At 43.3% G+C, this 14,821-nt stretch overlaps 1 protein-coding gene across 6 annotated transcripts in view; it reads right to left on the reverse strand.

Annotated features, from left to right (window-relative positions):
* Positions 1-13,690, reverse strand: part of phactr4b (phosphatase and actin regulator 4b) — a 29,364-nt gene extending 15,674 nt beyond the window's left edge. For 2 of the 6 annotated variants that reach the window (XM_076971727.1, XM_076971723.1), the window contains exons 1-3: positions 13,532-13,690; positions 4,408-4,514; positions 4,006-4,050 (exon numbers count right to left, since the gene is read on the reverse strand). In XM_076971727.1, coding sequence (XP_076827842.1) covers positions 4,006-4,018 — 13 coding nt within the window. In that variant the 5' untranslated portion in view covers positions 4,019-4,050; positions 4,408-4,514; positions 13,532-13,690. Of the gene's footprint in view, positions 1-1,649; positions 1,901-4,005; positions 4,051-4,407; positions 4,515-10,987; positions 11,137-12,507; positions 12,855-13,531 lie in introns of those variants that run through there. The other 4 variants (XM_076971726.1, XM_076971721.1, XM_076971724.1 and 1 more) reach the window with 3 other exon arrangements.
* Positions 13,691-14,821: the final 1,131 nt, after the last annotated feature.

Genomic DNA, 14,821 nt, shown 5'->3' on the forward strand with positions numbered 1-14,821 from the left:
CCCTCCCCTGATTGCACTCAACACCCCTCACAAAGCTCACAACAGCCCTTCCCCAGCCCGGCACGGCTCACAACGCCCAGCGAAAAACGCATCCGTGCAAAACAACAGCACGACCGCCTGCCGTCGCGTTCACAGTCCTATCAGTTGATTGCAGAACTTGGCAAATTTCACCTCAGGAAAAGCAACAGAAGCCCAAAAGGTAACCAAGCGGTTGCCTGTATAAGCTATCTCCACCAGGGCGCGTGGTCCGAGGCTCTGGGTGGTTCCTGAAGCATATAGAAAGATGACGTCTTGCACTGTGGAGAAGTAGATGTAAGTGAATCCAGTGTCCGCGAGGGCGAGCTTGAGGAGAGTCTGGAGATGGAACAAAGAAGCTTGTATTGAGAGGAAACCTAGCCGTGCGGTTCGGCTTGGCTCAGGATCACTGGGGCCCTGACCGAGACCGAGTGTGCAGAAAGAGGCCCTTAGCTGTGTTTTTCGCGTCTTCACTATTGATATCTCTAACTCCAGACTGAGTAAAAGCAGGTCGGAGATCACGGTTATGCAGGGTTGAAGCTTTTCTCCATAAATAAACTGTGTTTTAAGCTTCGGCTGGTGGAGAAGAACCTTAATGTTTTTGGAACGTAGAGGATGTGATGTAATAGCAAGAAGCAAATTCTCACATTTGAAATATTCACATTTGAAATATACATGAGTAATCTATTCTATGCTGGGAAGGTTTCTGACAGAAACCTTGAAAACGGAATATAGAAGGGGTTAGATGGTATGTGCGCAACGCTGACTTCTTTGGTGGAAGATGATGCAAGAACATCAAATTCCAGGGCTGTAGGTGTCTCTGCAAGCATGAAAGATGAATTGGAACGCAAAACAGTGTTTGCTTATAAACCGCTTAAAGGGATGTGATGAGCAACACTTCACAGAGCTACAGCGAGATGATCAACATTAAAAACTTGCACAGCATAGAAATGCTGTTTTCTAATGATTTCACAATGTTGCCATGCTGCATAAAAAAACAAGCCAACAGAAGTCCTAGTTTCACACACACCGAAGGAACGCGACCGCCTGCTGTAAAGCAGTTCTCTTAACACGCAAGAAATGTGGGGTTGAAACTTAAAAAAAGGAAGATAAAAGCCCAGAGTGTTTGGGAGGTTCTTGAGGATTACAATGACAGGAACTTGAAACGCCAAACAATTCTTGGGCTTGAACACTCTTTAGAACACTCTTGAACCAAAATATGCACCTTCATTGTGGAATTAAGAAATATAGCAACATCTGGTGCTTCTTAAAGCACTGACGATGGACAATATTTGGAGATTTAAAGCTTCAGAGAAGAGAACATATTCCAAAAACCTATTCCAACAACACTGAGCAGACAGCATTTCAATCAGTCTTCTTAGAAATGAGATTCAATCATTTGTTTCTATATTTGACTAAGCACAGGCAGATTAAATGTACAGAGTGTGAAAATGTTATGCCTCCACACAAGTTTTAGTTACTTGCTCCAATGACGTCCCTATGAACGGACATGTTGCAGCTACTTCCCTATTAACAAACGTGTTCCTTGTGTTTTTTTTCTGTTCAGAAAACACTAGATAGCCTCAGATGTCCTAACCTAGATAACGTCCACGGAGTGTGTGGCTGGAACTCACCAGGGCGTGAGCTGAAGTCCGGAGATGCAGTTTCCAGAGAGAGGGTCTGTCCCATGCTCGTGGCCCTAAGGGCCCGTCAGTGCTGCTCTGCCCAGGAAAGGACACACTTCACTAGGCTCTAATCTGTCCTGCTCTAAGCTCACCCTGGTTCTCCACTAGCGTGGGCCTGCTTATCACCACCTCCCCTCCACAGTCCAACACACTGCTCCTCACGACTGTTGCTCAGTGTCTCTCTCCAGCGTGCGGCCGGCCTCCCTCTCCTTCTCTCTCTCTGCATCACTCCTCCCACTCCTCTTGCCCGCCCCTTTCCTTTACACAGACCCTCTGTCCCTCGCCGACTTCATAAACGAGACCTGCAAACCAGCGCTAGTGCAGACGGATGCTTATCATTCCAGACAGCCGTGTCTGAACGTACATACGTGTATACGTGTGCTTTAAAGTGACAGGAATGGAAGGAAAGGGTTGAAGGGTTATTCTGGTGGAGGTCTGAAAGATACTGATGTATTATTGTCAAGAGTGAAACCTCACTGAAGTGTCCCAGCTTGGAAAACTCAGTAAGACCTCCTAACCCAGAATGTGGGTCCAGTCTTCTGCACCTTAGAGGCAACAACATACAAAATAGCAGGAACTCCAGGCGTTCTGATCAGGTTCATTTCTCTGCCCACAGAAGTGACAGGCCTACAGGTTCCTCTCTGTGCCTGGGGTACAAAGTACACCAACACTCAGAAGGGCTGAACCGCTTAGTCCCACTACAGGCTAGTAATTCAGCAGTTCAGTGATTTGGTCCAATGGTTGCCATCCTCAGGTGGCACAGATGATTTTCTCTACATTTAATAACTTCACAATTTCATTCTAGACCACTGGGCCTGTGGTATGAAGGGCTGGAGGGAAGTGGCTTCCCAGATTTTAAGTAAACAGCTAGTCCTCATCACTAAACACCTTATTTTCTTACTAGCACAAAGTAATACATCTTTTTGGCACTAATGTCTAATCCTTAAACAGAACAAGCATGAAACAAGTTATATTTTGATAAATTATCTTGATCTGAGCAAAACAACCCACACTACCGAGCAGCTTCCATAGCTGTGAATTCCTATTAAAATTTTATGGATTTAAATTTAAATGTAATTAAATGAATTTTATTTTAATAACACCAACAACTACATATTCAATGGGATTAACACGTCATTTAAAGCAGCATTCTTAAAAGACGCTTAGGTACAGCAACAGTAAACCTAGCACAAACAAGTCTTTCTTTCCTGGAGTAGCTGCTATAAAATCTCCAAACTGCCAAATCATGCAGGAAAAAAAGTAAATGCATACTGAGAGATACTCAGAGAGAGAGAGAGAGAGAGAGAGAGAGAGAGAGAGAGAGAGAGAGAGAGAGAGAGAGAGAGAGAGAGAGAGACAGAGACAGAGAGACAGAGAGAGAGAGAGAGAGGAGAGAGAGAGAGACAGAGAGAGAGAGAGAGAGAGGAGAGAGAGACAGAGAGAAAGAGAGAGAGAGAGCGAGAGAGAGCGAGAGAGAGACAGAGAGAAAGAGAGAGAGAGGAGAGAGAGAGAGGAGAGAGGAGAGAGAGAGAGAGAGAGAGAGGAGAGAGAGAGCGAGAGAGAGAGAGAGAGAGAGAATAAATTGCCTCCAAATGAGTTATTTTATTATGGTTCTGTAAGTGCATTCCCTACCAATAAAACGGAATTGAATCAAGAGGAATTCAGAACCAACACAGACTGTGCAGCCATAGTGCAGTCAGTCACTGTGCAGTCAGTCACTGTGCAGTCACAGCACAAAACTCAATAAGGCCCGATGCGGATAAGCTACGGCCCGTTTCCTCCATGTCCCAGTTAGTGTCAACTTCGAGGATGCTGATCCAGACACAGAGAGCCTTCTGGCTGGTTCTGCCTCGGTCCAAACCTTGTCACTGCTGTGACCTGGAATACAAGCCCTGTTCCACCGTTTATGGAAATGGACACCCAAAATGGCTCTCCTTATGGACGCACAGCAGACTGGACCAGGAGTCCAGATCCAGGAGCATTAGGTGCAGAGCTTATTATTTAGGAAAACATTATTGCTTTCATGGTGTTGGACACAAAATTGTCCAAAAGAGCATCTGCAGAATCAGTAGCAAAGGCCAGTAATGTTTGTATCCCAGAAGTGGGAGGAGTCACATCTGCCTATACCAAACAATGTGGATAAAATTAATAAAATATGTAATGTAACATATTATAATTCATAATATAAATCCTGTCTAGATAATAGCTCTTTTTCCACAAAGATAAGCCCATCAATATGATTGGTGTACAATCAAGATCAACCCAGATAAACTCTTTGGAAGCTCTTCTTAGCCTAAACACTTACCACGATTTTCCATCACAGAAGCTGACACGAACCACTGAGTAGATCCTTGGGGGGAGTAAAAACGAAGAGTTTATTCATCATCTTGACAAAGAACATATGACATTAAATTCTCCAGAAATGCCCATTTTCCTAGAACACATTAAGTACATCATGATGCAGTTAGATGTCCACCATTAATGAGGCATGAGATTAGTACTGCTGTGGTACTGCTGTGTTAAAAGTGTGTTTTTACACTTGTACACTCTCTGCACATATCACTTACACTCCATTTAAATCAACGTTTCAGAATTATTGCAGCTAATACCCCATTGAGGACAGTATGAGAAATCACTGCCCCAGAAAATCTGGACCCTTATGATGGATACAGCGCTACTGCCCTGACGGCTAACATTAGAAACGCACAATGTGGAAGGTCATTGGCCTTGTCAGGGGGTGGTCGTCCTCAGCGTGTCCAGTTCACAGGTCTCTGACCAGCAGATAAGGTGCATGAGCTCTCCTTCACCGAGTTCCTACAGGGGGAACGAGAAATGTAAATCAGAAGGGACCAATGACTGATAATACACTTTAACTAGCACACTGAGACCGGGTGATCACAGGTTAATAGGAGTCATCAATAAAGCGAGCCGCACTCGAGTGTCCTCATTAAGAAGTCGTCCTCGAATACTTCAGTCACCAGCTTCTTACGATCAGGGTCTGAATGAGCCTGGTTACTTTACTTAGGGCTGCCATTATAAAAATGGAGGAGGACACTTTTGTAGCTTCTGTGCTCATTTAGACACATTTTACACACCATTAATTTCAAATGCCAGCTATTTTCTGTAAGTTGGGAGCCGTCGTGGGGTTACACAGCTGGAGAAGCTAAAGACGGGACGGCTCATTTAAAAGGAAACGCAGGGAGGAGGAGGAGGAGGAGGAGGAGGAAGAGGAGGAGGAGGAGGAGGAGGAGGGGGGGAAGGCGGGGGAGGGGCACGGAAGAGCAGAGACAACAGCAGACATGATAAAAGAAGGTGGAAAAAGAAACACACGACATCCCAACGAGCTGAGCAAACCACTGGAGGAGCAGGAGACGGATGTGGTCCATCAGGCCGCAACAGCCTAGGACAAGGAGAGCAGGAGAGATATGTGGATAGATACGGTACAGAGGAGGGGAGTGGGAGAAAGAGAGGCAGGAGAGGAAAGGGAACGGCAAAATGAGAGAGAGAGAGAGAGAGAGAGAGAGAGAGAGAGAGAGAGAGAGAGAGAGAGAGAAAGAAATACTAATGCATCTCACCCAAGGTAGGGCAATCAATAAAGTGAGAGAGTAAAGCCAGCGGTGATGTTCACCCCAGATTCTCCCACGTTCCACTGCAACAGCAGATGGAAACAAAACAAGATGCAGACAGAACAGCCAGTGTCCACTCTTACTGCAGACAGAACAGCCAGTGTCCACTCTTACTGCAGACAGAACAGCCAGTGTCCACTCTTACTGCAGACAGAACAGCCAGTGTCCACTCTTACTGCAGACAGAACAGCCAGTGTCCACTCTTACTGCAGACAGAACAGCCAGTGTCCACTCTTACTGCAGACAGAACAGCCAGTGTCCACTCTTACTGCAGACAGAACAGCCAGTGTCCACTCTTACGGCACGATTCATGCAACTCTTGCTAGATGTAATGTTTCTAATTTTGATGTAAATCCAAACACCTACCAGAGCACAGATGCTGTTTCTCTCACTCCAGCCTATGAACACATGTGTATCTGGCCTGCAGTTCCAACCAGGCGTCCATAACAGTGCAGGGAACATAGGACAGGAGCTTATTTTTAGTGCTGCCAACTCAAGCAGATCTACAAATCCCTGCCGTTTTCAGGGATGATGAAGGTCAAGCACAAGACTATGGACTCTGTTTTTGTGGACATGGTTCATGAGCAAGAATAAGGCACGAGACCATGGTGTAATGCACTAATCCAGCACAGAGTGGTGCCGTTCTGAAAAGAGGCTGGATTAGCCCGAAGCTATGATCAACAGGTGTGGACAGGTGTGCTGCTGCAATATCCAATCAGATTAACTCCCTTTAATAGCCCAGTGTGAGTAAATGACACAGTGCAATGATGATGGTGTCATGGCAATGAGTATGTAGACACTAAAAGAGTACACAGGTGAGGAAAGATGTAAATATATGGAACTTGGAGCAGACCTCACAGTACTGATAGGATTAAACTTGCCTGGGAAGAGGTGGCTCAAGTCATAAATGAATCCTCTTCCAGGGGCATTCATCATCTTTTTTATAATAAGTTTGATTGAGAACAATAATAATAATTAGCAACATCAATGACAATTATGATAATACACTCACCAATCACTTCATTAGGTACATCGGTTCAACATCTCGTTAACAAAAATATCTAAACAACCAATCACATGGAAGCAATCCACTGCATTTAGGCACGTAGGCACGATAAGAACAGCTGCAGGCCCCAGAACAGCTGCAGGTCCAGTGTATTTGTGGCAGTTCTGGTAGTTGTTAGGGGTGTTTTGTAAATCTACGCTGCACACAGAGCGCTTAGTAAAATATTGTCACTGCATGCATCAGAACTGGAGAAGAGGGAGAGAAATATTTATGATTATGGAGAGAAAACAGAGAGGAAGGGTTACTAAACCACAAAATACTCTAAATGTCTCTTTTGTAGATCTTGCCCATATGGATGGTTTATGCCTTATGCGTCAAGTTCTACTGTACTGTGCCTAGGTGCGGGTCTAGCTCCATGTTAATGTCAGCTGATGTTAAACAGACACGTGGCTTCATGAACTAGGGCTAAGAAGGCAGGGGTTAGCGAGAGTTTGTGCAGCAACAGTTAGCTTCACTCGCTTCACATTTTTGAGGTTTCAGACACAAAACAATCCAAAAAATATGTAGAGCACTTCCTCAAGAATCATGAGTGCTGCCCAATTGTGTAAATGTGAGTTGGTCATTTCAAACAGTCCCATTAAGGGGCTACAGGCACGTATCGTGCAGTAAAAGCTTTTCCTCAAAATTTGGCAGCAGTTTATGATAATCAAAAGATAATGTCCAAGTTTGGTGGTACTGGCCCAGTTTCAAAATGGTCATCATGAATACCCACTGGCTTGGGAGCTGCTTGGTTGGGTGTACAGACAGTACACCCTGTGATGGTAACAATGAAGTGGCCACTGTGTGAGGAAGGAGACTGGGCCTGCTAATCACAACCACAGTCAGAGCTATGAAGACCTGTGAAGGAAGTTACCCTGCAGAGTAGTAATAAACAACGGGATCAAGATTCCTCATATATACTCATATATACTCAAGTGTATAATTACACTCATGTACATATGCAAAAAACATCAAAATGGTAATGCCAAACAGTGCTCATCAAGACGACTAAACAAAACTAACTTTTATCAGACTGCCATTTACTGCACAGCAACTTTTATGCAAGTGTCAACAGAATGAAAATTTGAAATACTTGAGTCTCTGAAGAAAACAGAATTTGAGTGGTTTTATGTCTTACTGATAATAACACTGGATTGGTTCCCTGAGTTCTACTAGCTTGCTAACTAATCTGCATAATGTGCCAAATGATTAGTCCATTTTGTACTTTGCAACTGCTAGTTAGAATCACAGCTAAAAAATGCTAAACATGTCCTTTGGATCTCTTGTTTATGCACTTTTCTACAATATGGAGGTAGTCACATGGGTAAAAATATCATTTGTTTGAGAAAATAAGATAATTATACAGTATATTTCTTCTCCCCAAGAGCTTGACTGCAATCAGAAATTACTGATGTTAAAATGTAAATAATAAATATGCTTGTTGCACTGCCAATAGTGGCTTATGTCTACAAAACCTGAGCAGCAAAAAATAATTTTTTAGACAAGGGGAATTGAGAACATGATGGATTAAGAATAATGACAACAGTTTTCAACCCTCAACATCAAGAACATTCCATGGTTTAAGTAATCAACTTAGAATGTTAACCTAAACCATCTTCACACTTGCTTACATTACAGACGATTCAGAACACAATGCCACAAAGCCATCTTTACCTCTGCAACCACACCAAAATGACCCAGAGGTGGGTTCATCTGAAAACACATGCAGCGGACACATGCGCTGCATTAAAGATCCATGGGACTGCTGAAATATTGCCCACCAGATTCCATGTGCATGTTCAAAAGCGAGACTCAGAAAGTCTGACATAAAAATGGCACTTCGGGGATGGTCTTCTGTGTGGTCCAGCAAGAGGCGGCTTTGACCCTCTGAACATATTCAGTTGGCAACGTAATTCAGGCAATGCAGCCAGCACAGGCTCCACCTTGACTAGAAATGTAAACATGGTGCTATACCTTCACAGATCTTTGTTCCTTCATTCCCCTGGAATATACTCTGAACGTGCCTAATCATCTAGAATGTTTTATTTTTATCACCAGCTTCATAAAAATAACTGTAAGGCTATCGCCTCAGGTCCTCCGGGTGTTCACAAGCCAACACGTTGTCATGCACACACTGCATAGTGTAGCGGTGTTGTTTTTCCCCACATGCTTTGGAAGGAATATTTACATCCACTGTGACATTAAGGACAGTAATAATACATGGCTATGGAAATCATTCAAATTATAAAGTGTATGAAACAGTACATTTGGTTTTATACCATGGTATAGTGACAGTATAAGTAAACCCAACCACTACCACCAATGCCAGCTGAAATGTGTATACGATGGAGTATTCTAACCTCTGCAGCTACAGTGTTAAACATTAGTCATGCTATAAGTGGGCTGTGGCTGTAGGCGTTCATGTTACTCAGCCTGTATCATAAGCTAAATCTACACCGTTTGACATGCACTCTTCCTCACCACAGAGGCCTTCCTCCTTCATCTGCCCTTCATCTCTGCTCTCTACATACTTCCAATATCACAGTGTTGGTATTATACTAAAATCAGCACTAAGACATGGAGCAGGTTGAGCTGCAGGGACAAAGTTCAAGCTGAAAGTTGCATTAGGTTCCAGATGTGGATGCAAGGCCATTTGTGCTCACTGCTGCCCCCTAAAGACCTTACGGTATACCGCAAGGTAGGCTGCTGCAGCTACAGCACAGCGATGAAGCCCCCTCACCACTGAAGACAAACATGGCTGCACTACGTATCCTAAACCCTCACCTTCACAAAGCAATCTTCAACTTCAATCTTCACACAGATTTTTCTATGACTAGCAGACGTCCATCAATCATTTCTCTGGCAATTTCTTCAAGGAAGAGGTTTTTGTCATAACTGAGGTGAAGAACGTCAAATTTACATATTATGCTAGGATTATTTTAAAAAAGAATTCATAAATAAAAGATAAACTTCCGCCTTCTATTTTCCTGCAAGCTGCTGACCTTTTACTTGTTTCCCCAAACACTTTTAAAACACTGTGAAAACAAAACATAATGACATGACTAAGCGTGCTACAGAGACAGTAAAATTACTGCATGACTTCAGCGTGAGCAATGGCAGTGATGAGCGCTCGACTACAACCGTGACTGTACAGAAGACGGCTGGGCAGTGGAAGCGTCCTGCAGCAGACATCGATGTTCAAGTTACTCTACATCTACTCGCAATTCCTCAACAGTTCATGAGCTGTGCTGAGTCACTCACTGAGATACGGAAGAGTGCTCAAACCATTTCCCTTACTACAACAAAGCCAGCTTGTGTGACTGTAAGTGAGCCAAAGACTGGTGCTTAAATGAAAATGATAATTAATAATTCCCTTAGGTTTTTAATTCTGCATGCCAGTTTATGACACTGGCACTCACTGACACCTTACACACAGTCGTATTCACTTTCACACACAAAAACAATCACACATGCACATGCATATGTACGCACGCACGCGCGCGCACACACACACACACACACACACACACACACACACACACACACACACACACACACACACACACACACACACTCTCTACTGCCTCCCTCAGGATAGGAAGTGTGAAAATGGGATGTAACTGGCCTAGTTCCTGTTTGAGCATTAACTCCTCGCAAACCACCATGCACCAGTTAAAATGCGACTGTTGAACAGAAAACCCTTAGGGAACTAAAATCAGCAGTACAGTCAATTAAACAAGGAACTTATGTGGCATCTAGCAAATTGAACTGAATTGTCTCTTCACTGTTTGCATATTGGTTCCAAATCATAAGCATGAAGGAACTTGGGTGTGAAACACATGTGTTTTGGGAATCGATGAGATTATGTCATTGCATGACCTTGAACAATGACCTACTGTCATTTGCTTTATTTGGCAGGTTTCTTGCCATTTAGGATTTAACCATGACTAGCTGATCAGTCCACGTCTCTATCCATCATGTTTTCTGCTCTAATCCATCAGTAGCTGATGGAGATCAAAAACAGGCTATTTGAACTGCAGCAAAGTAATGAGACAAAGCAAAGGGGGGAAAAAAGAGTCAGAATATAAGGTCCAAAAAACATCAGTGGAACAAACAAGTCATCAATCTAGTGCTGAGCGAATGTGCTCTTAATGGGAAAAAAATTGGATCCTACAACTTTAATGTCCAAGAATAGCTGAAGACACTCAGTGTCCCACATCAGGCTGTGACATCACAGAGGCGTTTTTCTCCAATAATCATCAAAGACGAAGATGAAAAAGAGAAAACGAGGACAAGATTGCCCCAAAATATACTTTTGAAACTGCCGTAGAAATGGACAATAACTTCTATTGGATGCAGCGATTCAAAAAATGCAACGGAATGAAGAGCAGGTGGCACTCCTTAAATAGCAGCCCATCTTCTGATGAAGCGTCATGCTCACAAGTTCAGATTTAAGGAGGAAAAACCCAGCAACGGCGAGGAGAAAATCGTTATCTGTGCACGCTGCAGGCCAGCGGCGAGCTCCGATTTCACGTTTGGCTGCCAAACGTGGGGGGAGAGGAACTGCGGAACGGTGTGCTACTCAGAAAGGCCGACATCGACGCGCTTATACTCACGGAGCTTCCTGCAGCCGCGACTCTGGGTCTACGGGGAGGACGTCTATCCGGCTGGACCCGCGTCTGTGTGGAGGCTGCAAAAGACCTGCAGCCTGCTCCCTCCTCCGCGTACAGATCACCTCCACATCCTCGGCCCCCTCTAGAATGAGTGGACGGCAGTGTGTGTTCCCATTGCGGGCCGCCTGTACGTCACAGCCGCGCCTGTCCCAGAAAAGCTCTGCTCACCGCAGGGACCCATGGCCCAGTTTACAAGGAGCCCAAAACGGTGCCCTCCTCCGTCCTCGCAAAACTTTAGTTCTACAGCCGCTACACCTGCAAGATGCTGTAGCAGACACCTTAAGACCTGGGAGACTGGAGACTTCAGGGGGACTGAAACCCCACAGCCACACTACGGGGTGGCATATCCTGCTTCCACCATCACCACAACACAGAGCAAAGCTCCATGACACAGCACAGATGGGACGCTTCTAGAAGACACAGCATTTAACAAGTAAAGCCGACACACTCAAGTCCTAAAGCATCCACTGCCTATTTTGTCACCTAAAGCAATTCAACTTTACATTGTTGGTCATGTAGGTTCCAATAAACGGTGCAGAAACCGATCAGCCTGACTGCTGTGGGACGGCATGGGACCAAAACACAACATACAACATCTCAGTTACTCTGGGCTACTATGCAGAACCCAAAATAGCGAAATGAACAAAGAGGATCCTGGATCTCAGACATGGGGGGAAAAATGGCTAATTGAAGTCCGAGTTCAGAACAAAAGACATGATCAATAACAGATCATGCCCTTTGTTCTGAGGATATGGCCTGCATGATATGTTGCTACATATTGCGACTGTAATATTTCTGAACTACATTTAAAAAAGCAGCGATCCTTTGATGACATATGACTTGTATTATTCATACTCTCATTATTTAGACTTGTTGGACCATGTAAATGCTATGATTTATCAAAACACCAAGAGAACTCGTCAGCAGTGTCTCAGATTGATCATGATGCTCACAGCACAAAAGAATAAATATTTTAGAGAGCTCCCCTGCACTCTATTATGGCAACATCAGTTAACAATATTTACAGATGCCTAGCGAGAAAAAAATTATTCAAAACTGGTTTGTGAAGAACTTAATATGGAACCACAAAACTCTACAACATCTACAATCAGAGACAGAAAAAAGAATCACTCACACACACACATGCAGACACACGCAGCTTTCTCAACGTGCTTCTGAACAGAAGCTACATTAATCAAGTTAGATGGGGAATCACAAGCATACCACCACTTCAAATTGCATTTAATTAACTTCACACTGCATTTGCAACCAATTTCCACATATAAACTCATTTAACAGAACATAAGCACATGCTTGGCCACAAACATCTATATTATTCGTGGGATATACATGTAAAGGAAACCTTTAGTAATAGCAGCAAACATGTTGCATACAACAATAAAATCACTGAATATATACCGAATATGTTTACTTGATTGAAATATTCGTGCCCTTCACCCTACCTTCATAACGCAATCCATGTCAATCCTGCGATCGTGCAAAAGCGACACACATTAGAGGGAGAAATGAACGCGCATCCCACCAAAACACGGATTATTCTGGACTAGTGAACAAGACTGATGAAGCCGTTCACCCAAGAAACGGTTCGGTCCATACGTCCAAGAGACAGAGATGCACGAGCCGAAACACGTAGGTTAATCCGTTAAGTTTTCTATCAACTATATGAAATATTAACTGCCACTTTTGACGATGCAACTTTAACACTGGATATTAGCGAGTCAGAACACTCGGCACGTGCACGTCTCGCGCTGCTGCGCTTCTATCGCGCGCCTGTTGTGCTCGCGACCACGGGGAGGGCGCGTGCGCTCGTATCGACGACCGTAGGCGACGCGCCAGCATTGTTGTTAACGGAGCACCAGCGACTACACGTTCATCATAAACCTACATCTACCAATCATACATCAGGTCCGAACAGGGTTCGGTTCCGCCACAGCACTCTTCTCGGACACCTGCTGTCCCGCCGGCTGAATATTAGAAGTCATATTTCCAATAATGACCTCTTCATCATCATTTTACTATAGTGTTCACCACGTCGGGAAGAAAGCAGCAGGGACTATGATCAAGTCGCTGGTGTCATCTTGGGCGATATAAAGACTGCATGCGCATATTAAACGTCTAATGCACCGTGATCAATAGAGCATCGTTGGTGCCGCTCTATTGTATCATTTAGAGCCCAAGACGTTTCAACTTTGGCAACTAAGTATTAACGCCAGCAGCGAAACAATCAGGGCTTCTGATGGTCCCGTTCCTGATTTATTTATTACTTTTTGGTCGCATCCCTTAAATGCATTAATTACAAACAACCGTCCTCCTAGATTTGTTTTAAAATAACGGTATGCAAGTTTCATTGTAAGATTCTCAAGCGGCAGAGATTTTTTTTCATTTAGAAGATATATTGTTCTTGGCCTTTTTCAGGTCGGACAAAGTGTGTAATCAATTCTCCTGTGGACAAATAAGATTTCTTACCTTCCATTGCGATGTGCGTGTTATGAACTGCCCTGTTTTTTGCCGAGTAGTTTTCAAACGCTGCAGATACTGACACTTCTTTGGCACTCATTTTTTCCACCTCCTATTGAAACTTTTTTACAAAGGTACCGGAAATCATTCCACACACTGTTTGGTAGTTGTAGTTTTGGAATTGAAGACACATGCCGACTCATCTAGTGTGGCTTAATTAAAAACACTACAATACCCATGTGGCTTTGCAAAGGAAACGAACCCGCGCAGTGTTAAAATTCTATAGGCTCCTTATGGGCTATTCAACAACAAAATAACGTTCGTTTAAATGTCCTACAATTTAGGTTAAAAAACATGAACGATGTGACTTGCACTGCACACTACAGCAACATATAACAGAAATACACGATGTATTACTACTGCAGTTTAAGGGCCATTGCTGTTAAAGCGGGCACTGATGCCTTTAATTATAACACCAGAGATTATTGGACAGCGCCTTTAAAGCATGTATCGCATGCCAAATTAGCAAACATAATTTCCCCTGTTTTATATTAGTTTCTAGATTTGTCTAGATTTTATATATGTACAATGCAAAGAATATCGGTCCTAGCTATGTACCAGTTTGAAATGTTAATGTTTTTGGCACATTATCTGATTCTCATCATGTTGGAAAAAACTCTTATAAACCACACAGATACGTACATGGTCAGCAAAAATACACTGCTCAAAAAAATAAAGGGAACACTTAAATAACACAATGTAACTGTCCATGTAAATGTCCACACTTCGTGTTCAGGTAGGAAGCAACACTGATTGTGAATCAATTTCAACTGCTCTTGTGCAAATGGAACAGACAACAGGTAGAAATGAGAGATTTTCAACTGATTTCAAAGATTTTTATTGATTGAGATCTAGGATGTGTTATTTTAGTGTTCCCTTTATTTTTTTGAGCAGTTTATTTAGATAGGTCATGGCATTCACACAATGCTTGATTGCTATTAATTAAGGACACCAGCATGTTCCAAAAAAACATATACCACCACCACCACAAATCCCTTCTTGATTGAGAGAGGAACCCAATGCAGTCTTCTACTGTTAGTTCTACCTCAAGGTTCAATGTTGTATATTATGTGATTATAATTTTTTCTTAGCACAGTTGTAAAGAGTGGCTATTTGAGTTAATGTAGCATTGTGTCAGCTCAAACTGGTCTGATTTTTCTCCAGTGACCTCTCGCTTCAGTGAGGTGTTTCTGCCAACAGAACTGCACTTTGTTTTTCACGCCGTTTTGTGTGTAAACC

Source organism: Brachyhypopomus gauderio, chromosome 13 (genome assembly GCF_052324685.1).
Source record: "Brachyhypopomus gauderio isolate BG-103 chromosome 13, BGAUD_0.2, whole genome shotgun sequence".
Lineage (NCBI taxonomy): Eukaryota > Metazoa > Chordata > Actinopteri > Gymnotiformes > Hypopomidae > Brachyhypopomus > Brachyhypopomus gauderio.